This window comes from Scyliorhinus torazame, chromosome 17, assembly GCF_047496885.1.
Source record: "Scyliorhinus torazame isolate Kashiwa2021f chromosome 17, sScyTor2.1, whole genome shotgun sequence".
Taxonomy (NCBI): Eukaryota; Metazoa; Chordata; class Chondrichthyes; order Carcharhiniformes; family Scyliorhinidae; genus Scyliorhinus; species Scyliorhinus torazame.
Window position 1 is genome coordinate 168692221 of NC_092723.1, and position 25002 is coordinate 168717222.

The 25002-nt window shown below is 53.4% G+C and overlaps 1 protein-coding gene across 1 annotated transcript in view; it reads left to right on the forward strand.

Moving 5' to 3' along the window:
* slc5a10 (solute carrier family 5 member 10) overlaps positions 1 to 24107 on the forward strand; it is a 236055-nt gene extending 211948 nt beyond the window's left edge. The window contains exon 15 of the mRNA XM_072481620.1: positions 22985 to 24107. Within this exon, the coding sequence (XP_072337721.1) occupies positions 22985 to 23178 (194 nt within the window). The 3' untranslated portion in view covers positions 23179 to 24107. The remainder of the gene's footprint in view (positions 1 to 22984) is intronic.
* The last annotated feature ends 895 nt before the right edge of the window (positions 24108 to 25002 follow it).

Below are 25002 nucleotides of genomic sequence, written 5' to 3' on the forward strand. Positions count from 1 at the left end.
GTATAGCCACGTGTTTCTCAGCGTTCCAAACGCGCTCGCAATGAGACTTTGTTCCCATTTAGTTGAATTTAGAATGTGAATTCTATTTATTTAATAAATTATTTTTATTGATTTTCCAAAAGAGACAAGGAGCAGGTAAACAAAGTAGAATACATTACCGTACTGCAACTCCCCCAGTACAGAAACGGACCAACAAAAACTAAGCAAAAAAAAAAAACAGTAAACAATTAACTCTATAAAGAAAGAGACATATGGCTGTCATCTATAAAATAAAATTCTCAGTGGATACTCTAATGGCATACTTAATCATCTCCAAATATAGAAAAGACGCAAAGTCTCCAACCAGGATAGAAGTGGGTGGTTTGGGGATCTCTAGGTTAATAGAATCAGCCTGTGGGGTATTAATGAAGCAAATGCAATGACGTGTGCTTAATCTTGGTGACTAGTGCAGGTGAGACTCCAAATATGGCGATCAAAGGACAAATCTGTAGGTCAATATCCTGAACTTTGCAAGAGTGTCAAAGAGGGATGACCAAAAACTGGCCAACTTCGGACACAACCAGAACGTATGGTCTGCGATGCGAGGGAGAACCTGCACCTGATGTTGGAGAAAACTTACGAATTCTGGCCTTGGTAAAGTGAATTCTGCGCAGAACTTTAAACTGAATTAAGCTCAACCGAGCACAGGAGGGTGTGGAGTTGACCCTTAAAAGGGCCTCTTCCCACCAGTCTTCCGCAAGGTCAAGCCCAAGCTCCACTTCCCAATCATCTCTTGCCTCTTTCGGAGAAGGGAGGGACCAGAGGATAGCATGAGATTGTGCAACCTTGAAATAAAACCACCGCTGCTTTGAGGCAATGACAAAATCCCTTCCATTTGGAGGTAGTTGAGGAAAGGATGGACAGTTCAAGTGAACAAAATTACAGGTTTGAAAATGGTGTGTAAGTGTCCTGCCTCTTTATTTCCTTTGTTCCCATTTGTTAAATGTTATTTTATTATTTTGTTCCGTGGTCCCATAATTGGAATGTGCCTTTAAGCAAAAGACTCGAGGTTGAAGCCACCTGGTTATCAGGACACTGTGTTCCCAGGTTTTGTTTTTGTTGTTTTAATTTTCTATGTTTCGTAAAATACGCATTGTAAAAATTATGTTCTCCCGGAGAAGCACATTTGAGGGTTTCTCATATTATGGATCGGAGTGATGGAATCAGATTTGCTTGTTTTAGTAAACCATCCATATTGGTGAATATAAATTTACAAAAATCTTGGGCGGGATTTTCTGATCCTGAGGCTAAGTGTTGGCGCCGTCATACACGCCGTCGCGTTTCCCGATGGCGTCAACGTGGCCTCAGGAGCAGCGATTCTGACCCCTACAGGGGGCCAGCACGGAACTGGAGCGACCCACTCCGCTCCAGTTGCCAATCCCCGGCATCAGATGGGCGCCACGGGTCTGCGTATGCACAGTGGGACTGGCGCCAATGCGCGCATGCGCAGTGGGACCGGCGCCAATGTGCGCATGCGTAGTGGCTCCCTTCTCCACGCCGGCCCCGACGCAACATGGCGCAGGGCTACAGGGGCCAGTGCGGAACAAGAGAGGCCCCCAGCCTGAGAGGACCACATGTGAACGGCGCCGGCGGGACTCGGCCTACCTCGGCGGCCACTCAGCCCATCCTGCGGGAATCGCCGGGGGGGGGGGGGGGGGGCGCGTAGAGCGGCCCCCGACTGGCGCCACGCCGGCCGCGCCAGCGCCAATGCCACCGATTCTCCTGTCACCGGAGAATTGGCGGACTGGCGTCGCGTGAATCGCGCCCCTCCGGCGATTCTCCGACCCGGCCCGGGGTCAGAGAATCCCGCCTAGGATGTCCCCTAGCACCCTGACTGCCTGAGCTAGTCATATGTATAGCAAGGCTTTATAAACGGGTCAGTAACTTGAATGAAAAAGAAAACAAGGTCAAGAGGATCCATTACATAATGAAAATGGCCAAATATAAAAGTTGGAAAGTTATTTCAAGTGGTGTTCCACAAGGCTCGGTGTTGGGACCCTTTAACAGGGACCCTGTTATATCTAACGATTTGGACGCGAACATGGGGAAATTTGCAGACAACACAAAGATTGGCCGAGTGATGTACAGTGTAGAAGATAGCTAAAATCTTCAGAATGATATAGATGGATTGGTGGAGTGGGCGATAAAATGGCAGGTAGAATTTAACAGAGAAGTGTGAGGTCATGTATTTAGGGAGGTCAAACAGTTGTAGGGAATACATAATAAATGGGAATATTAAGAGGGGTAGATGAAGCGAGAGATTTTGGTGTACAAGTACACAGGTCCCGAAAGACAGCAGTTCTTGTGGACAAGGTTGTTGAGAAAGCATATGGAATGCTCTCCTTCATTGGCAGAGGTATAGACTATAAAAATAAGGATATAATGTTGGAATTGTATAAGACACTGGTGAGGCCACAACTGGAGTGCACAATTGTGTGCAGTTCTGGGGCGTCATTCTCTGACCCCCCGCCGGGTCGGAGAATGGCCGTTGGCCGCCGTGAATCCCGCCCCCGCCCCCGCCGAAGTCTCCGAAGGGAGAAAAGTCGGCGGGGCGTTAATGGCGCCGCTGCCGCGGAGAATGTCACGGGTCTGCGCAAGGCAGCCGATTTTCGGCCTGCCGATATTCTCCCTTCCGGATGGGCCGAAGTCCCGTCGACGTGATGACCGTTCACGTCGACGTGAATCAAACCTCCTTTTCATCGGCGTGACCCGGTGCTCCAGGCTCACGCCGACCAGCGAGGAGGTGAGTGACGGCCTGGGGGGTTGGCTCTGGGCAGGAAATGGCGTGGCCGCAGACTGATTGCCTGAGGAGAGGTGTGTCTCGGCTTGTGTGTGTGTGCGGCGGGGGGGGGGGGGGGGGGCAGTGGTTAGAGTAGGCTGGGCTCTGGGGGAGTGCCGGGAGGGGGTCCGTGCCGGGGTGGAGGTTGGGGGGTTGTGGAGGGGGTCCGTGCCGGGGTGGAGGTTGGGGGGGGGGGTCCGTGCCGGTGTGGAGGTTGGGGAGGGGGTCCGTGCCGGGGTGGAGGTTGGGGAGGGGGCCTGTGCCGGGGTGGAGGTTGGGGGGGGGGTCCGTGCCGGGGTGGAGGTTGGGGGGGGGTCCGTGCTGGGGTGGAGGTTGGGTGTTGGGGAGGGGGTCCGTGCCGGGGTGGAGGTTGGGGGGGGGTCCGTGCTGGGGTGGAGGTTGGGGGGGTCCGTGCTGGGGTGGAGGTTGGGGGTTGTGGAGGGGGTCCGTGCCGGGGTGGAGGTTGGGGGGGGGTCCGTGCTGGGGTGGAGGTTGTGGAGGGGGTCCGTGCCGGGGTGGAGGTTGGGGGGGTCCGTGCTGGGGTGGAGGTTGGGTGTTGGGGAGGGGGTCCGTGCCGGGGTGGAGGTTGGGGGGGGTCCGTGCTGGGGTGGAGGTTGGGGGGGTCCGTGCTGGGGTGGAGGTTGGGGGTTGTGGAGGGGGTCCGTGCCGGGGTGGAGGTTGGGGGGGGTCCATGCTGGGGTGGAGGTTGGGGGTTGTGGAGGGGGTCCGTGCCGGGGTGGAGGTTGGGGGGGTCCGTGCTGGGGTGGAGGTTGGGTGTTGTGGAGGGGGTCCGTGCCGGGGTGGAGGTTGGGGGGGGGTCCGTGCTGGGGTGGAGGTTGGGGGGGTCCGTGCTGGGGTGGAGGTTGGGGGTTGTGGAGGGGGTCCGTGCCGGGGTGGAGGTTGTGGGGGGGGTCCGTGTCGGGGTGGAGGTTGGGGGGGGGGGGTCCGTGCTGGGGTGGAGGTTGGGGGGGTCCGTGCTGGGGTGGAGGTTGGGGGTTGTGGAGGGGGTCCGTGCCGGGGTGGAGGTTGGGGGGGGGTCCGTGCTGGGGTGGAGGTTGGGGGTTGTGGAGGGGGTCCGTGCCTGGGTGGAGGTTGGGGGGGTCCGTGCTGGGGTGGAGGTTGGGTGTTGGGGAGGGGGTCCGTGCCGGGGTGGAGGTTGGGGGGGGGTCCGTGCTGGGGTGGAGGTTGGGGGGGTCCGTGCTGGGGTGGAGGTTGGGGGTTGTGGAAGGGGTCCGTGCTGGGGTGGAGGTTGGGGGGGGGTCCGTGTCGGGGTGGAGGTTGGGGGTTGTGGAGGGGGTCCGTGCTGGGGTGGAGGTTGGGGGGGTCCATGCTGGGGTGGAGGTTGGGGGTTGTGGAGGGGGTCCGTGCCGGGGTGGAGGTTGGGGGGGGTCCGTGTCGGGGTGGAGGTTGGGGGGGGGTCCGTGCTGGGGTGGAGGTTGGAGAGGGGGCCGTGCCGGGGTGGGTGATGGGAGGGCAAATGAGTTGGTCCACCTGGCCAGGTGCCAGCCTCGAACAGTTGGACCCATGCGGTCCATGCCACCTGGCTGGGGGGAGGAGGGGATATGGGCAATGATGACATGTCGTCGTTCCCCTCCCCCCCATCAGGCCGTCATGTTTTCAGACCATCCAGCGATGTTGGCCGCCGTGGTGGCAGCCGCTCATGTCTATGTTGCCCTGGATGAGGAGGAGGAGGAGGAGGAGCGTGCCAGAGAGGCGGCGCAGGCTGCCGCAGAGGGGCAGGCGGCAGCCGCCCAGGCTGGAGGGACACCTGACCGACAGGACGAGGAGGGGGAGGAGGACGTCGCGGCCCCACGGCAACGGAGGCACCCGAGGGCGCCCCGTGTGTACCGGCCCCGGCAGTCATACCAGGACCTCACGGACCGGGAATGCAGGAGGAGACTCCGGATGAGCCGGGAAACCGTGGCACACATCTGCCACCTGCTGGCACACCTGTCACCGCGTGGCACTGGCGGGGGACACCCTCTCCCCGTGTCCGTCAAGGTTACGGTGGCCCTGAACTTTTATGCAACGGGGTCATTCCAGGCACCGAGTGGGGACCTGTCCGGCATATCGCAGACATCGGTGCATCGGTGCATCCGGGCAGTGACAGATGCCCTTTATGCCATGGCGCACCGCTACATCCGCTTCCCCGTGGACCGGGCCAGCCAAGATGCCCGGGCCGTGGGCTTCTCTGCCATTGCCGGGTTCCCCATGGTCCAGGGCGCGATCGATGGGATGCACGTCGCCGTGCGGCCACCTGCAGATAACAGGGCCGTGTTCACTAATAGGAAGGGGACCTATTCGATGAACGTACAGGTGGTCTGCGACCACCGCATGATGATCCTGCACGTCTGCGCCCGTCACCCAGGCAGTGTACACGACTCATTCGTGTTGTCGCGGTCATCCATCCCCGGCATGTACGAGGGACGCCATCCCCGGCTGAGGGGCTGGTTGCTGGGCGACAGGGGCTACCCATTGCGATCGTGGCTGATGACGCCTATACGGAGGCCACGCAATGAGGCGGAGAACCGCTACAATGATGCCCATGTAGCGACAAGGGGAGTGATCGAAAGGTGCTTTGGCGTGCTGAAGATGCGTTTCAGGTGCCTGGACCTCTCTGGGGGCGCCCTCCAGTATCGGTCAGATAGGGTCGGCCGCATCATTGTGGTGTGCTGCGTCCTGCACAACATAGCCCAACAGAGGGGCGATGTGCCGCAGGCAGAGGAGGGCGGAGTGGAGGAGCAGCAGGAAGAGGCCCAGTCCTCCCCAGATGAGGGGGATGGGGGCAATGGTCAGGGCAGACGGGGTAGACACAGACGGGTGGCTGTCCACCGTTACCGGCTGGCCCAGCGGGCACGGGACAGACTGATAGACGCCCGCTTCACTGACTAGATGGGCGTGGGAATCGGGTAGTATGGCCACAGACCGCACACCATGACAACAGCCGACCACCCACACCCCCCACCCATCCACCCACCCAGCACCCTCACCCCCCTCCCCAACCCCACACACCCCACCCGCATGCACACCACCCCCCCACCCCCAATTGCCGATCCACCGGCGGCACAACGGGCCGGGCTCACCCAGTTGCGGGTGGACGCGTGTCTATCGCCGGCCATGGAGAATGATGACAACCCGCCTCCGATGAGCTCCTGGCTCTACATCGTTGGACTATGTCTGACCCATGGCCACAGTACCACCATCCACCCGGACCATCCCTGCATGCGGCTGTGACACTGCAGCGCACGGTCCCGTCCTCTGCCCGGGGGATGTTGATGGCGGCCCAGGGGGAAGGGGGCAGACTCACCTGGGGCTGAGGTAAGACCACCCCTCACACACACACTTGCGCTCAACGTACATGACACCCCCGCACACTTTGGACAGAGCACAAAGGCAGCTTCGGTAGGTGTAACATTGACTTTAATAACCAAAGGAGTTCATGCACGTGCCCTAGCGCCTAAAACTCATCTGTGCCCTGCACCCGTGCCAACTTACTCAGTGTCTAATTGTTTGGCCTTACGGGCCCTTTGACTACGTCTACGTGGTTCCCCAGACGGTACAGCAGAACTGGAGGTGGACTCCTGTGATTCCTGCCCTCTGACACTGGATCCCTTTGGCGGCCGTTTCCTGGGGCGTCCTGGCCTAGATGGGCCAGGCTGCGGCCCGGGCGACTGGGATGGCGAGCTGCCAGCCTGTCCTGCCCGTTGCCCACCCGATGCACCTGGGACGGAAGGGGGGGAGTCCGAGGTGTCGCGGTGTACCGGGACCTCCCCTTCAGAGGGAGCCGGGACGGACCACACCACCTCCTCCTCCCTCGGGGTGCCCGATGGCCCCCAGGCCTCTACATGGGTGGGGGATGCGAACGGACTGGCCATCCGACGCGCCCCCGACATCTGGCGCTGCCAGTCCTGGAGGCCCGTGCTGGTATCGACAGGGGTCTGCAGGTTTGCAGCCATGGAGCCCAGGGGGTTGTCGAACCCTGTCTGCGACAGTGCGACGCCAGCTCGCACATGGCCACTGGCGCCGATGCCCTCAGCGATGGCCTGCTGAGACTGGGCCATGGCCTGCAGAGACTGGGCCATGGCCTGCAGAGACTGGGCTATGGCCTGCTGAGACTGGGCCATGGCCTGCTGAGACTGGGCCATGGCCTGCTGAGACTGGGCTATGGCGTTGAGCGCCTCTGCCATCTGGCGCTGGCACTGGCTCATGGCCTCCTGTGAGAGGGCAGCCATTTCCTGGGCCACAGACGCCGCCTGCACGGAAGGCCCCAGGCCTCGCAAACCGTTCCCCATGTCTGACACCGTCGCACCCATTGCCTCCACCGCGGACGCCACCCGTGCGGTGTCAGCCTGGGTGGCACGCATGACCGGGACCACTCCCAGCTCCTGGACGCGGGTGGACTCCTCCACCTGCGACCGCAGCCGCCGCAAGCCACCCGTCACCCTATTCGCTCGTCTCCGTGTCGGTGGTTGCATCGGATCTATGTGTGGGTGTGGTAACTGCAGGAACCCGGGATCCATCTGGGCGGCAGATGTTCGCTTGGCCTGGGCTGCCCTCCGACCGCCCGGTCCCTCTGCTGCTCCTACCTCCACCTGCTGTACCGGGACGGCTGTGTTGTGCGCACCAGTGAGTGTACCAGACGCCTCATCACTAAAGTGCCCAACCGTGGTGAGTGTTTCTGCGATGGTGGAGGGTGTTGGTGACAGCAGTGGCGTTGTGTCGTGCTCTTCGTCCCACTCTGAGTCCATGGCACTTTGGGGTGGGGGTTCGTCTCCACCCATCCACTCTGAGTCACTGTCCGGTATTTCGTCTTCCCGGGTAGGGGTGTCCTGGGTAGTGCTGTCCCGGGTAGTGCTGTCCCGGGTAGTGCTGTCCCGGGCAGTGCTGTCCCGGGTAGTGCTGTCCCGGGTAGTGCTGTCCCGGGTAGTGGTGTCCCGGGTAGGGGTGTCCTGGGTAGTGGTGTCCCGGGTAGGGGTGTCCTGGATAGTGGTGTCCTGGGTAGTGGTGTCCTGGCTCGGATGTGACGGGGGCCTGTGGCTGCCCCCCTCATCGCTGGGTGGTCGCTCCCGCACGTGACGGGGGTGTCGTCTCCCTGTTGCTCCAGGTCTCTCCGTCTCCCGTGGTGTGCGAGAGGCATCCTGCGGGCGTCGCATGCTGGAGGGTCCGGGTCTCTCCGTCTCCCGTGGTCTCCGAGGGGCATCCTGCGGGCGTCGCATGCTGGAGGGTCCGGGTCTCTCCGTCTCCCGTGGTGTGCGAGAGGCATCCTGCGGGCGTCGCATGCTGGAGGGTCCGGGTCTCTCCGTCTCCCGTGGTCTCCGAGGGGCATCCTGCGGGCGTCGCATGCTGGAGGGTGCGGGTCTCTCCGTCTCCCGTGGTCTCCGAGGGGCATCCTGCGGGCGTCGCATGCTGGAGGGTGCGGGTCTCTCCGTCTCCCGTGGTCTCCGAGGGGCATCCTGCGGGCGGTGTGCATCTGCGGGGATGGGTGCCTGGACGTTTGGTCCTGCGATACACAATGAAGCATGCATGGTTAGACATCAGGCAGTGATCAGGTGATACGGGAGAGGGGGATATAGGGGAGGGGGGATATGGGGACGGGCTGTTGGTGGCTCACTTGCTCGTGGGGCCCCGACCTCTGCATCAGCAACCTCCCGGTCCTCAGGTCCGCCAGCCAGTTCCAGGGCCCTTTCCTCGTGTACGGTCAGTGGCCTCTCATCAGCGGGCCCTCCTCCAGTCCTCACATGCTCCCTATTGTTGTGTGCGCGCTTCTCCTGTGGGGGGGGGGGTGGTGGCAGGGGTAAAAGGCAACAGTGTTAGGCAGGTATATGAATGCACGCCATCGGTTGCGCGTGCATTGCAGAGGTTAAGGTTAGGGCTGGATTCACTTGGGGATATGGGGGATATGGGGGAGGGGGGAATATGGGGGATATGGTGGAGGGGGATATGGGGGAGGGGGGATATGGGGGATATGGGGGAGGGGGGATATGGGGGAGGGGGGATATGTGGGAGGGGGGATATGGGGGAGGGGGGGATATGGGGAATATGGGGGAGGGGGGATATGGGGGATATGGGGGAGGGGGATATGGGGGAGGGGGGATATGGGGGATATGGGGGAGGGGGGATATGGGGGAAGGGGGATATGGGGGAGGGGGGATATGGGGGAGGGGGGATATGGGGAGGGGGGAATATGGGGGATATGGGGAGGGGGGATATGGGGGATATGGGGGTGGGGGGATATGGGGGAGGGGGGAGTATGGGGAATATGGGGGAGGGGGATATGGGGGAGGGGGGATATGGGGGAGGGGGGATATGGGGGATATGGGGGAGGGGGGATATGGGGGAGGGGGGGATATGGGGGAGGGGGGGATTTGGGGGAGAGGGGATATGGGGGATATGGGGGAGGCTCACCCTGCCTGCTCTGACGAGGTCGTTCACCTTCTTGTGGCACTGGGTGCCTGTCCGTGGTGTTAGGGCCACAGCGGTGACGGCCTCTGCCACCTCCCTCCACAGACGCCGGCTGTGGCGTGGGGCAACTCTGCGGCCGTGCCCGGGATACAGGGCGTCCCTCCTCTGCTCCACCGCATCCAGGAGCGCCTCCACATCGCGTGACTCGAACCTCGGGGCTGAGCGACGGCCAGCCATCAAGTCGGGTGTTGCGGTCGGCTGTTCCGGTCGGGTGGGGGGGAGCTGCGCGGCCTTATGAGCCGTCACGCCGTGCAGCGCGTATGACGCTGCACGGCGTGAACCACTGCGCAAGCGCGGATCCCGTTACGTCGCTGCTAGCCCATTTCGGGCCGCAGACTATCGGCCCATTTTTATGACGTGACGCAAGTGGGATTTGCGCCGTTTTTTGCGCCGATCGGCGGAGTTTCCGCCGATAACGGAGAATTTCGCCCCTGGTCACCACATTATGAGGGGGAGAGATAAGGGTGGGCAGGATAAAATTGTTTCCCTTGGTGGAGAATTCTAGAACCAGGGGACAAAGATTCAAGATAAGTGACAAAAGGTGTAGACGGGACATGAAGGAAAAACCTTTTTACGCAGAAGTTAGTGGGTGTTTGGAATTCGCTTCCCGAGTTGGTGGTGGAGGCAGAGACCCTAAACTCTTTTAAAAAGTTCCTGGACCTGCACCTTAAGTGCTCCAAGCTACAGAGCTGTGGACTGGGTGCAGGAAGGTGGAATTAGAAATGGCACCTTGGGCTGGTGTGCACAAGATGGGCCGAATGGCCTCTTTCTGTTCTGTAGCTTTTCAATGATTCTATGATTCTATGAAAAGGTCTTTGGTTACTGTCAACGTAGAAAATCCCTCGCAGTCCTCTCCATCGCCAGAACAATCATCACACTCCCAAACCACTGGAACAAAACTCAAGCAGTGTGATTACAAATCTTTAACTAAATAAAACCGTGACTCAAATCACAAGATGAGCAGCAGGTATTCTCTCTTATATATCATCCGTTGACTAACCAACCTTGTTAATGGAATGTACCCCTGACATATGAACTACGGTTATGTAATACGGCATTGGAAAGTTGCTTGTTCTAACCGCTCTAGTGCATTCAAACAGTCGAACATGTCCTTAATTTTGAGCATATTGAATGGCCAACACAAGCATTCAAGCACATGATACCCCAAACAAACCACAAACTTAGTAAACCTGTCAAGAATTAAGTATGATACGCTGAAGAAAATAATTTGCCTCGTCTGATGTGTCAAAGAAGTGAGCTTCTCCGTTAAATATAATGCGGAGACGGGCAGGCTGAATCAGCCTGTGGCGAATTCCTTTCTTGTACAGCGTGGATTTAATTCTGTTAAGTGCTGAACGCCTCCTTCCCAGGTTGGCACTCATGTCCCGGTAGACCCTGATTGGGTGACCTTGGTGAGTAATATCGCGGTGTTCCTTTGCCCACCGAAAAACAAGCTCCTTGGGCGGGATACTGCGGGAATCGGCAGGGCGGCCATCTCCGGCAGGAAGGAGTGGCGTGAATCATTCCGGCTTCGGGCCGCCCCAAAGGTGCAGAATCCTCCGCACCTTCAGGGGCTAGGCCGGAGTGGTTTGCGCCAGCCGGCGGGGAAGGGGCTTGGCGTCACGCCAACCAGCGCCGAAGCCCTCCGCCGGCCGGCGCGAGTTGGCACATGCGCGGGAGTGCCAGGGTGTGCTGGCGTCATCCCAGCGCAGGCGCAGGGGAGGTTCACCTCCGTGTTGGCCATGGCGGAGGACCACAGTGGCCGACGCGGAAGAATAGAGTGCCCCCACGGCACAGGCCCGCCCGTGGATCGGTGGGCCCCGATCGTGGGCCAGGCCACCGTGGGGGCACCTCCCGGGGCCAGATCCCCCCGCGCCCCCCCGAGGACCCCGGAGACCGCCCGCGTAGCCAGGTCCTGCTGGCAAATACCTGGTGTAATATACGCCGGCGGGACTGGCCGAAAACGGGCGGCCACTCGGCCCATCGCGGGCCGGACAATCGCCGGGGGGGCCGCTGCCAGCGGCCACCGACCGGCGCGATTCCCTCCCCCGCCAAATCCCCGGCGCCTGAGAATTTGGCAGCCGGCAGGGGCGGGATTCATGCCACCCCCCGGCGATTCTCCGACCCGGCGGGGGGGTCGGAGAATCCCGCCCCTACATCGCTCAACCGGAAGTCACTTTGACTGTATCTATTGAAGCAGTTGTGGAAACCACAAGATAATGGAGACTCACAGCCAATTTCTCAAACTACAGGAGATACCTCCGGGATGAAAATCTGCAACTTGATGAGATAGTCCATACAGGAGTGAAATCAGGAAGCACTCATTCACACAAATGGTAGTCGAAACGGGGAATCTGGAAACTAAATGGAATTAGGACCACTGAAATCGCTCGTTTTTCATTCATTGGTTCATGGGATGTGGGAGTCACTGACAAGGCGAGCATCTACTGCCCTGGAGATGCTGTTGGAGAGCCCCTTTTGTTAGGTAATGGCATTGCAAATATGGTATAAAAGTAGATGGAGTTGAGATCCAAATCAGATCTACTTGAATAGTGGATCAGGCTCAAGGAGATGGGTGGCCTCCTCCTGTCCTTACTAGGGATCTTTGGGCAACATGGAGCAACAAGTAGAAGGCCGCTGATGAACTTTCCATTGTAGTATTGTCAGGGTGCGCTGTCAATGATGGTGGAATCAGCCTTGTTTGTGTGTTCGAGCGCAACCAATAGTGACCTGCGCCCGTGCAGTTGGACTTCAGTTGCTAGGTTGCCAAAATGTACTTTGCCTTATTTATACCAAAATGACACACCCTCGATATCTATCCCCCCGTGTTACTGTCATTCTTGTTGAACTGGTAGTTATGTGCTGATGAGGCTCTGAGGATTTAGCCTCCCTATGGTCCTCTTTCTTCTATGGTTAATTCAAACTTTCACAATATTGCTCACTGTATGAATCGTTCAATGCATAGGTCAAAGAAAAGGCAAGTGACACGGTGGAAACAGTAATGCAACAAATATTTCTGAAAATCACCACTGTAGATGAAATAAATGCGTCTCGTGGGCATTGAACCGTGTCTTGCGAAGCTTAAGGATTCAAACTTCGCTCAAAGGCTCCAAATCCAGCATGTGGCTGAGGGTGGCCCTTCAGGGCACCAAGTTCCAAAGGTTCATAGAGTCTCCATTGGAGGAATGCTACATCTGGTAAAACACAGGAGCAAGCATCTGTTGCTTTGGCAACCAAACAAGTGAAGTCCAACTGCACGGGTGCAGGTCATTATTGGTTGCGCTCGGACACACAAACAAGGCTGATTCCACTATCATTGACCGAGCATCCTGACAATATTACAATGGAAAGTCCATAAGCGCACTTCTACCTGTTGCTCCATGTTGCCCTAAGAATCCTACAAAGAACAGGAGGAGGCCAACCAGCTCAAGCCTGCTGCACCATTCAGTTAGGTCATGGCTGAGGTGCCCATTGAATAGTATTGCTCAGGTACAATAGAAGAACGCAGTAAGTAGCACCTCTATCAAGCTCTCACCTGGTAACACAGCGCCACACGCAGTTCAATGGCCTCACCAGGGCCAGCAAGGTAGGTGGAGGCAGCTGCACCTCCTGCATAAGCATTAATAAACTTTTCTGTGTTGAGATACATTATTAGTTCATCATTCATACACACGATGTCCTCCAAGACTCTTCACACAGTTCCTGTCATCTACAATTGTGTTTCCATTCACTGTCATACTTCAATCCAACAATTAAAATCCCCGTGTGAAACATGCTTGCCTGTTTTTTGTACCTATTGTTCCCTCTAAGGGTATGCTTGCCAGCAGGTTGGCGGGTTAATGGCTTCAGGCAGCCAGAGAGCATTTTCACTGCATCATTTTTGACAGTGTAATCCAGAAGCATGAGCAGAATATAACCAGATGCAGTGGATGTTCCCCAGCCTTAGGGAGATCCACCACCCGACCTCCAGCTTTTGACTCAATATAAAGAGGCATCTCTAAGAGGTTTGTAGGCAAGCAAACTAAAGAGGAAGTAAATATAGGGTAAGAGAGCGAGTGCCCGTTGCAGTTTAGTCGTCACATTTATCTTCTGTCTTACGCTGCAGCTTAAGGGCTCATGGCAGAGAGGGAATGGGTGACCACCAGAGGGTCGAAGACAATGAGGAATCCCATGGGGTCACGCTCCGAAAAAGGGTTTCCGTTTTAGAAGCGGGCGAGGGCGCTGCTTCCTCAGAGGAGTGCAGGCAGAGCCATGTTTGTGGCACCACGGTTATACAGGGAGGAAGAAGAGGGGAGGAGAGATAGCGATAGGGGGATCATTAGTTATGGGAACAGACAGGCATTTCTGTAGCCATAGACTTGACTCCAAGATGATATGTTGCCTCCCTGATGCCAGGGTCAAGGGTACCATAGAGCTGCTGCAGGACATTCGTCTGGGGGAGGTTGTGGTCCACATTGGTATCAATGACTGAGGTAAGAAGGGGGACGGGGTTCTGCAATCAGGGTTTAGGGAGTTAGGCAGAAAATGAGCAAGCAGGACCTTAAATGTAGTGATCTGCAAATTGCTCCCAGTGCCATGTGAATGTGAGTACAGAAATAGGAGGATAAGGCTGATGTGTGCATGGCTGGAAAGATGGTGCAGGAGGGAGGTTTAAGGTTCCTGGACCTGACTCTGGGAGAGAGGGCATATGTACAAGCCGGATGGGTTACACTTGAATAGAGCTGGGGCAGAGTACCTTGCGGGCGTTTTGCTAGTGTTGTCAGGAGGGTTTTAAACTAACTCGGCAGGGGTGTGGGAACCAAGAGGAAATATTAGAGTGGAATACCAGACTGCATAAAATACCAGGAGGGACAGAAAGCACTAGTATAAAGATCAGTAAGTTAATATGTGAAGTTGGAGGAAGGGAGAAAGCAATGGGGTGCGATTCTCCGACCCCCGGATGGGTCGGAGAATTGCCGGGGGGCGGCGTGAATCCCGCCCCGCCGACGGCTGCCGAATTCTCTGGCGCTCCCACACATGCGTCAACTCACGCCGGCCGGCGGAGGCCCTTTGGCGTCGGTTGGTGCGGCGCCAAGCCCTTCTGCGCCAGCTGGCGTGGCGCCAACACCGCCGGCGCCGGACTAGCCCCTGATGGTGCGGAGGATTCCGCACCTTCCGGGCGGCCCGACGTCAGAGTGTTTCACACCACTCCTCGGCGCCGGTACGGCCCGCCCCGCTGGGTAGGGGAGAATCCCGCCCATGATGTCTAAATCAGGGTTACTGTGCATGTAAAATGTAAATGTTGCCACAGGCCCAGAGAACCATAGATTTTTTTTTTTAGAACATACAGTGCAGAAGGAGGCCATTAAGCCCATCGAATCCGCACCGACCCACTAAGCCCTCACTTCCACCCTATCCCCGTAACCCAATAACCCCTCCTAATCCTTTTGGTCACTAAGGGCAATTTATCATAAGGAAATAAGGAAAGAGAGGATCAATTATGATGGTAGGCTAGGCAGTAACTTTAGGAATGATAGTAAAAGTTTCTTTCAATACATTAAAAACAAACGGGAGGCAAAAGTAGACATTGGGCCGCTCCAAAATGACGCTGGTAATCTAGTGATGGGAGACAAGGAAATAGCTGAGGAACTAAATAAGTACTTTGCGTCAGTCTTCACAGTAGAAGACATGAGTAATATCCCAACAATTCAGGAGAGTCAGGGGGCAGAGTTGAATATGGTAGACATCACATGGGAGAAAGTGCTAGAGAAACTAAGAGGTCTAAAAATTGATAAATCTCCGGGCCCAGATGGGCTACATCCTAGAGTTCTAAAGGAGATAGCTGAAGAAATAGTGGAGGCGTTAGTTATGATCTTTCAAAAGTCACTGGAGTCAGGGAAAGTCCCAGAGGATTGGAAAATCGCTGTTGTAACCCCCCTGTTCAAGAAGGGAACAAGGAAAAAGATGGAAAATTATAGGCCAATTAGCCTAACCTCGGTTGTTGGCAAGATTCTAGAATCCATTGTTAAGGATGAGATTTCTAAATTCTTGGAAGTGCAGGGTCGGATTAGGACAAGTCAGCATGGATTTAGTAAGGGGAGGTCATGCCTGACAAACCTGTTAGAGTTCTTTGAAGAGATAACAAATAGGTTAGACCAAGGAGAGCCAATGGATGTTATCTATCTTGACTTCCAAAAGGCCTTTGATAAGGTGCCTCACGGGAGACTGCTGAGTAAAATAAGGGCGCATGGTATTCGAGGCAAGGTACTAACATGGATTGATGATTGGCTGTCAGGCAGAAGGCAGAGAGTTGGGATAAAAGGTTCTTTTTTGGAATGGCAACCGGTGACGAGTGGTGTCCTGCAGAGTTCAGTGTTGGGGCCACAGCTGTTCTCTTTATATATTAACGATCTAGATGGCGGGACTGGGGGCATTCTGGCTAAGTTTGCTGATGATACAAAGATAGGTGGAGGGGCAGGTAGTATGGAGGAGGTGGGGAGGCTGCAGAAAGATTTAGACAGTTCAGGAGAGTGGTCCAAGAAATGGCTGATGAAATTCAACGTGGGCAAGTGTGAGGTCTTGCACTTTGGAAAAAAGAATAGAGGCATGGACTATTTTCTAAACGGTGACAAAATTCATAATGCTGAAGTGCAAAGGGACTTGGGAGTCCTAGTCCAGGATTCTCTAAAGGTAAACTTGCAGGTTGAGTCCATAATTAAAAAAGCAAATGCAATGTTGTCATTTATCTCAAGAGGCTTGGAATATAAAAGCAGGGATGTACTTCTGAAGCTTTATAAAGCATTAGTTAGGCCCCATTTAGAATACTGTGAGCAATTTTGGGCCCCACACCTCAGGAAGGACATACTGGCACTGGAGCGGGTCCAGCGGAGATTCACCCGGATGATCCCAGGAATGGTAGGCCTAACATACGATGAACGTCTGTGGATCCTGGGATTATATTCATTGGAGTTTAGGAGGTTGAGGGGAGATCTAATAGAAACTTACAAGATAATGAATGGCTTAGATAGGGTGGACGTAGGGAAGTTGTTTCCATTAGCAGGGGTGACTAGGACCCGGGGGCACAGCCTTAGAATAAAAGGGAGTCACTTTAGAACAGAGAAGAGGAGAAATTTCTTCAGCCAGAGAGTGGTGGGTCTGTGGAATTCATTGCCACAGAGGGCGGTGGAGGCCGGGACGTTGAGTGTCTTTAAGACAGAAGTTGATAAATTCTTGATTCCTCGAGGAATTAAGGGCTATGGAGAGAGAGCGGGTAAATGGAGTTGAAATCAGCCATGATTGAATGGTGGAGTGGACTCGATGGGCCGAATGGCCTTCCGCTCCTATGTCTTATGGTCTTATCATGGCCAATCTAACTTGCATGTCTTTGGACTGTGGGAAGAAACCAGAGCACCCGGAGGAAACCCACGCAGACACGGGGAGAACGTGCAGACTCCGCACAGACAGTGATCCAAGCCGTGAATCGAACCTGGGCACCTGGCACTGTGAAGCCACAGTGCTATCCACTTGTGCTACCGTGCTGCCCCCCTTATGACGGGCAAAGAAGCACTGTCTATAGAAGGGTTTAAAATTGATGAGGAGGAACTGCTGAGTAAACTGTCAGTACTGACAAGGCACGGGGACCGGATGAGATGCATCCAAGGGTGTTGAAGGAAGTGAGAATGGAAATTGCTGGCCATAATCTTCCAGTCTTCTCTAGACCCATGAGAGGTGCCAAAGGACTGGAGAATTGCAAATGTTAACGCCCTTGTTCAAAAAAGGTTGCAAGGATAACCCCAACAATTACAGGTCAGTCAGTTTAATAGTGGTGGGCAAGCTTCCAGAAACAATTATTCGGGATAGAATTAGCAGCCGCATGGAAAAATGTGGAAGAACCATCATGGGTGTTTAAAGGGGATATCATATTTAACTAACTTGCTGGAGATTTCTGAGGAGGTAACAGAGTCAGTGAGGGTAATGCTGTTGACGTGGTGTACATGGACTTTCAGAAGGTATTCAATACAGTGCCACACAACAGACTTGTGAGAAAAGTTACAGCTCAAGGAATAAAAGGGACAGTAGCAAAATGGGTATAAAATTGGATGAATAATAGGAAGCAGAGACTAATGATCAATAGATATTTTTTGGGCTGGAGGAAGGTTTGTAGTGGCATTCCCCAGGGATCGGTATTGGGACTCTTGCTTTTCCCAATATATATTCATTATCTAGATCTTGGTGTGTAGGGGATAATTTCAAAGTTTGCAGAAGGCACAAAACTGAGAAGTATTGTAAACTGTGAAGATGGCAGTGTAGAACTTCTAAAGAACATAGACAAGTTAGTGGAGTGGGAAGAAAGGTGACAGATGAAATTCAATGTGGAGAAGTGTGAGGTGATACAATTTGGTAGGAAAAACATGGAGACAATAGAAAATAAGGGATAAAACTCTTTAGGGAGTCGAGGAACCGAGGGATCTGGGTGTATATGTGCATAGATCATTGAAGGTGGCAAGGAAGGTGTTGGGAGCAGTTAAAAAGCAGACAGTATTCCGGGCTTCATTAATAGGGGCATAGTGTACAAGAGCAAGGAGGTTATGCTGAACTTATACAAGACACTAGTTAGACCTCAGTTGGAGTATAGTGTACAATTCTGGGCGCCACACTATAGGAAGGTTGTGAATGTATTGAAGAGAGTGCAGAAGAGGTTTGCAAGAATGGTTCCAGGGATGAGAAGCTTCAGCAGTGAGGATAGGTTGGCGAGGTTGGCACTGTTCTCCTTGGAGAGAAGAAGGCTAAGAGGAGATTTGATAGAAATGTTCAAAATCATGAGAGGGCTGGACAAAGTAGACTGGGAGAAACTGTTCCCACTCTTGAAAGGATCAAGAACGAGAGGGCACAGATCTAAAGTGATTTGCAAAAGAAGCAAATGTGATGTGAGAAAAAACCTTTTCAGACAATGAGTGGTTCAGGTCTGGAATGCACTGCCTGGAAGTAGTAGAGGCAGGTTCATTTGAGGCATTAAGAGGGCAATAGATCATTATTTTAACAGAAACAAAGTGCAGGGGTACGGGGGTAAAGGCTGGGGAGTGGCACTAACTCATGGTGCTTGTTTGGAGAGCTGGTGCAGACACAATAGGCCAGATGGCCTCCTTCCGCACCATAGCACATATAATCTGTCATTGCAAAACATAATGAAACCTCGCATGTTATTCCTTTGCAATCTCTTTGGATAAGTTGCCCGTTCTGATACCAATGTATTGAACAATTATCAGCATCAACTTTCCATGGATTCACTATGCATTGGGTTGGCCAAAGTCATTTCATGTGGCATGGACTTGGTGGGAACTATGTGCGGGATTCTCCGACCTCGCACCAGGTCAGCGAATCGCCGGGGTGGTGGGGGGGGGGAGAGGGATGGGCGCGATTCACGCAACTCCGCTCCAACGCCCATCCGCCGATCCTCCGGTGACCGGAGAATCGGGGCCATTGGCGCCAGCGCAGTCGGCGCCAGCGCGGTCGGCATGCCGCCGGTCGGGGGCCGCACTAGGCGATTCTCCATGGGCCGAGTGCCCGCCGAGACCCGCTGATGCCGTTCACATATGGTCCTACCCAGCGGGACCTCAATGTTCATGTTGCGGGTGGGGGGGGGGGGCAGCCTGAGGGGGTATCTGACCCCGGGGGGGGGAGACATCCCTGGTGGCCTGGCCCTCAATCGGGGCCTACTGATCGGCGGGCGTCTTTATCGTAGCGTGCAGGCGCGGACCCGCGGCACCTGTTCAGACGCCGGTATCGACAGCTGGAGCTGCGTGAAGCGCTCCAGTGCTGTGCTGGCCCCCTGTGCGGCGCAGGATCGCTGCTCCTAGGGGCCTGTTGACGCCGTCGTAAAACGCGACGGCGTCTACGACGCCGTCAACACTTAGCCTCAGGATCAGAGAATCCCGCCCTACATTACTCAGCTGCTCATGTTGAGAGAAAAATCTTGCATTTGTTTTAGCCACTTTTAGTAACTCTGACTGTCACAAATCTCTTACACCAATGAATTACCTTTGAACTGTCCACTCTTGTAGAGTAGGAAACAAAGCACAGCAAGATCCCACAAACAGCAAAGAAAAACAATGTTTTAGTGCTGTCGAATGAAGGGTAGATACTGAGCAGGACACCAGGTAGAACATAAACATTTCTTCAAAATTGTGGTACCATATGTGTCCCCCGACACCTGAATGAGATGGGGTGAGCCAAGAACTAGCACCCTGTTTCCAAACATTATCAGATTTTATAAACTCCTTAACATTATTGCTTATTTACTATTTATGTAAAGTTTCTTCCCACTGTAATTTTTGTCTTTCCCACATTATTGACTGCTTTGTGCTCTCGTTGTGTTTTGGTTCCCAGATGTTGTTAATAGTCACACTTTTGTTTGGAAAGATCAGAAACATCTTTATGTTTAATTTTGGCCATGCTGTCTGGTTAAAAAGAATCAGATTGAACAGGTTCTGAACACGTCACTTACTTCTCTACTGCATCTGTGAGGTGTACCCCCGGAACACTCACACAAAACACATTGTGACCAATAGAAGACAGAGGGTTGGGATAAGAGGGGCATTTTCTGGGTGGCAACCTGTAATTAGTGGAGTGCCACAAGAATCAGTGCCAGGGCCACAATTATGCACAATATATTTGACTGACTTGGATGAGAGAAAGGACGTATTATTGCCAAGTTTGAGGATGACACAAAAAGAATTGGGCAGGCAAGTGGTGAAGATGACACAACGAGTCTACAGAGGGATATAGGTAGGTCTGGTAAGTGGTCAAAAACTTGGCAGATGGAATATAATGTAGGAAAATGTAAAATAATTCACTTTGTTATGAAGAATAAGGGAGCTGGATATTATTACAATGGAGAAAGACTGGAGAAAACTTCAGCTCAGAGAGGTATTGTACATAAATCACAAAACATTAGCATGCAAGTTCAGCAGTTAATTGGGGAGGCACATACAATGTTGGCCTTTATTTCAAAGGGAATGGGGAAGTCTTACTAAAACTACACAAGGCACACCTGGAATCCTGTGAACAGTTTTGCCCCCTTATCTGAAGAAAGATATACTGGCACTGGAAGCAATGGGTATGGAGGGATTTTCTTTTAAGGAGAGGTTAAACAACTTGGTCCTCTACTCAAGGATGAGAGGCAACCTTATTGAGACACATTTGACTCTCAGGGGTGCTGACAGGGTAGACGATGAGAGGTTGTTTCCCCTTATGGGAAAGTCTAGGATCAGACGAAATAACCTCAGAGAATGAGGTCACCCATTTGAGACAAAGATGAGACGGAATTTCTTCTCTCAGACGGTAGTGAATCTGTGGAGTTCTTTACCGCAGAGAGCTGTAGATGTTGGGTTGTTATGTATGTTCAAGGCTGAGATAGACAGATTTTTAATCAGTAAGGGAATCAAGAGTTATGGGGATAAGGCGGGGTAAGTGGAGTTGATGATAATACCAGATCAGCCATGATTTTATTGAATGGTGCAGCAGACTCGATGGGCCAAATGGCCTACTTCTACTCCTACGTCAGGGCCTAGCTAAGAAGTTCCATGCTATTTCGACATAGATCGGAGTATTTCCGACTATATAGGGGAACAAGACAGGGATGCCCGCTGTCTCCATTGTTGTTCGCGTTGGCAATTGAACCTCTGGCCATGGCGTTGAGAGACTCCAGGAAATGGAGAGGGGTGATTAGAGGGGGAGAAGAACACCGAGTCTCGTTATACGCGGATGACCTATTGTTATACGTGTCGGACCCAGCGGGGGGGATGATAGAGGTTATGCGAATTTTGAGGGGGTTCGGGGATTTCTCGGGGTATAGGCTAAACATGGGGAAGAGTGAATTATTTGTGATACATCCAGGGGACCAGAGTAGAGAGATAGAAGGCTTGCCTCTAAGGAAAGTGGAAAGAAACTTCCGATACCTGGGGATTCAGATCGCTAGGAGCTGGGGAACCTTGCACAGACTTAATCTGACACGGTTGGTAGAACAAATGGAGGAGGACTTCAAGAGGTGGGACATGCAGCCTCTATCGCTGGCGGGCAGGGTGCAAGCAATTAAGATGATGGTCCTCCCGAGGTTCTTATTTGTAATTCAATGTCTCCCTATACTAATCACCAAGACCTTTTTTAATAAAATAGACAGGAGCATCACGAGCTTCGTGTGGGCAGGGAAAGTTCCGAGAGTAAGGAGGGGGTTCCTTCAGCGTAGTAGGGACAGAGGAGGATTGGCACTACCGAACTTGGGCGATTACTATTGGGCCGCCAACGTGGCAATGATACGTAAATGGATGATGGAGGGCGAGGGAGCGGCGTGGAAAAGACTGGAGAGAAAGTCCTGTAAAGGGATGAGTTTAGAGGCGCTGGTGACGGCGCCGCTACCGATCTCACCTAAAATGTTTACCACGAACCCGGTGGTGGCGGCAACATTGAATATCTGGGGACAGTGGAGGCGACAAAGAGGGGTGCGGGGAGCCCTGGTGGGGTCCCCAATCAGGAACAACCATAGGTTCGCCCCAGGAAGAATGGATGGAGGATTTCAGAGCTGGTACCAGTTGGGAATTAGGAGGGTGGGAGATTTATTTATAGATGGGACTTTTGCGAGCTTGGGAGCATTGGAGGAAAAGTATAAGTTGCCCCGGGGAAATTTCTTGAGATATATGCAGGTGAGGGCGTTTACTAGACAACAGGTGAGGGAATTTCCGTTGCTCCCGACACAGGGGATACAGGACAGGGTGCTTTCAGGGGTGTGGGTCGGAGAGGGCAAGGTGTCAGAGATTTACCGAGAGGTGAGGGAAGAGGGGGAGGAGTCGGTGGGTGAACTAAAAGGAAAGTGGGAAGAAGAACTAGGGGAGGAGATAGAGGAGGGTATGTGGGCTGATGCCCTAAGCAGGGTAAATTCCTCTTCCTCATGCGCCAGGCTTAGCCTGATTCAATTTAAGGTGCTACATAGAGCACACATAACGGGAGCAAGATTGAGCAGGTTCTTTGGAGTGGAGGACAAATGTGGGAGGTGTGGCGGGAGCCCGGCAAACCACGCACATATGTTTTGGGCGTGTCCGGCACTGGAAGGGTATTGGAAGGGAGTGATGGGAGTGATTTCGCGGGTGGTGAAGGCCCAGGTCAAACCAGGCTGGGGGTTAGCTCTATTTGGAGTTGCGGAAGAGCCGGGAGTGCAGGAGGCGAAAGAGGCCGACGTTGTGGCCTTTGCGTCCCTAGTAGCCCGGCGCAGGATCCTACTCATGTGGAAGGAGGCGAAACCCCCCGGACTGGAGGCCTGGGTAAATGATATGGCGGGGTTCATTAAACTGGAGCAGATAAAGTTTGCCCTGAGAGGATCGGCTCAAGGGTTCACCAGGCGGTGGCAGCCATTTCTCGACTACCTAGGGGAACGTTAGAGGGAAGACAGATGACCAGCAGCAGCAACCCAGGGGGAAGGGGGGGGGGGGAGGGGGTAGGGGGGGTTTAGTTTAGTTTAGGTCAAAGATAAAGGGGTTTTGTTACTTGTGTCTTGTTAAAAATTTCTGTATTGTTATTGTTGCGTTTGCTTTGTAAGAGGGGAAAAATTGTTGTTTGGGAAAAAAATTTCAATAAAACATATTTAAAAAAAAAAAGAAGTTCCATGCTATTTACAGATAATAAAACAATATGTGCCATTTACTAATTAAATTGTCCTTTTCTTTTGTGCGTTAGGCGCTGAGGAGATGATACAACAGAAGTGGTCATGGGTTAACTTGTTCTGCAGCACGAAGACAAGCAGAGATAACAGGCCTGCACAGAGGAACCACGCGGATATCTATGAGAACCCATTCTGGTCTCGAATGTGTTGTATAAATGCAATCATTCTCATGTGTGTGAACATTTTCCTGTACGCGTACTTCGCTTGAGACAGGAAATTACTGCACATCTGAAAGCATCCTGATTTTGTGACAAGCGTTGTATATTGAACAGAATGTTGAATGGAATATACAGAATAATTAATTTCACGCAGGTTCCCCTTGCCAGAGGGAGGTCCTCAGAATTGTTTCATTCACTATTTCTGTAACTTCTCCAGTCCTACAATCCTCCAAACTATCTGTGCTCCTCCAATATTGGCCTCTTGCTCACTCACCCCAGAGTTTAATTACTGTAGCATTGGCAGCAATGCTTTCAGCTGCCTTGGTCCTGATCTCAGGAATTCCTTTCCTAGACACCTTGCCAACGTTCCACCTCACCTCCCTTTAAAAGGCTCATTAAAACTTACCTCTTTACGACCAAGCTTTCGATCACTTGTCCTGATATCACCTTATGTGGATCGGCATCAAATGTGGATTGATGATGTTCCAGGAGTTGTTTTGCTACATTTGAGGAGCTATATAAATGCAATGTTGTACGCTGCATACAGCTTCAGTCGGAATTCTCTGTATGTTCATTGACAGCGGGATTCGGCGGTTCCCTCGGCAGTGCACCCCCGCCCGTGGGTTTCCCGGCAGCGTGGGGTGGCTTCAATGGGAAATTCCATTGACGGTGGCGGGAGCAGAGAATCCTACCCACAGCTAACACCACGCCTCTGGGAAGCATGCGGCTGGGAGGCCGGAGAATCTCGCCCTTTGAGTCTCTTGAGATGCTCATTCCCATAAACTAAAAATTAACAAATGGTTTTATTTGGTGGACAATCACATGAAAGCCTGTCAGGATGTGAAGTGCTGGAGAAAATGCTGGAAATACATAACAGGTCAGTCAGCACCTGTGAACAGAAAAGACAGGATTCAGAAATTTCAGGAGTGTGCCCTGTTTGAAACTAATCTGAAATAAAAACAATGTTCCTGCCACTGTGTGACATGGGTGACTCGTGCGAAATTATTAATAACAACTTTTGATCAAGAAACCCAGGTCTAGAGCACATCGATGCCAGGATTAATTGATCGTCTGGTATCACAAACTATTAAATCCAGCAGAACCTTTCACGATCAAATTTAAGATTATAAATCAACCTGTTATCATTAACCGTTTGACTGGATGAATAGAGACTATTATATCAGCGGACTAGAGGTATAAAACTCCCACCAAAATCACTAACGTACCAGATTATCTACTGCCTGCTCAGCAGTAAAGACAGAAAAACTGGCCTTCTGGACTCACATTTGAAACAGGTGCTGTGTCCTTTGCCGATGTAAATAATGAGGTCTGGCACATTTGAGACCTCATCCCCAAAGTTTAGCTGCCAAAATAAAACCAGGCCTCCGTATCTGCAGCCTTATTGGGGAACACAGACCATTGGCACTGGCAGCAAAAATGTTTGAAAATATTTACCTGAATATATCCTTCCAGCAAAGCCAGAGACTATTGCATGGTCAACTCTCTCTCCTCATCACCGCCATCCTCCTTGATCACTTCTCTCCCTCCTGATCACCTACCTCACTTCCAATCAGCCCCCTCCCATCCCTCTCAATTGCCCCGATCCTATGGTCACCTCTCCTTTTTCCCAGTCACTCCAGCTCTTCTGGGGCGGGATTTTCCGATCCGGCGGCTAAGTGTTGAAGCCGTCGTAAATGCCGGAGCGTGTTACGACGGCGTCATCTGGCCCCTAGGATCAGCGATCCTGCGCCGCACAGGAGACCAGCACAGCACGAGAGAACCTCACGCTGCTCCAGCTGCCGATACCGGCATCAGCACGGACGGCGCGAGTTCGCACATGCACGCCACGGACGGCGCGAGTTCGCACATGCACG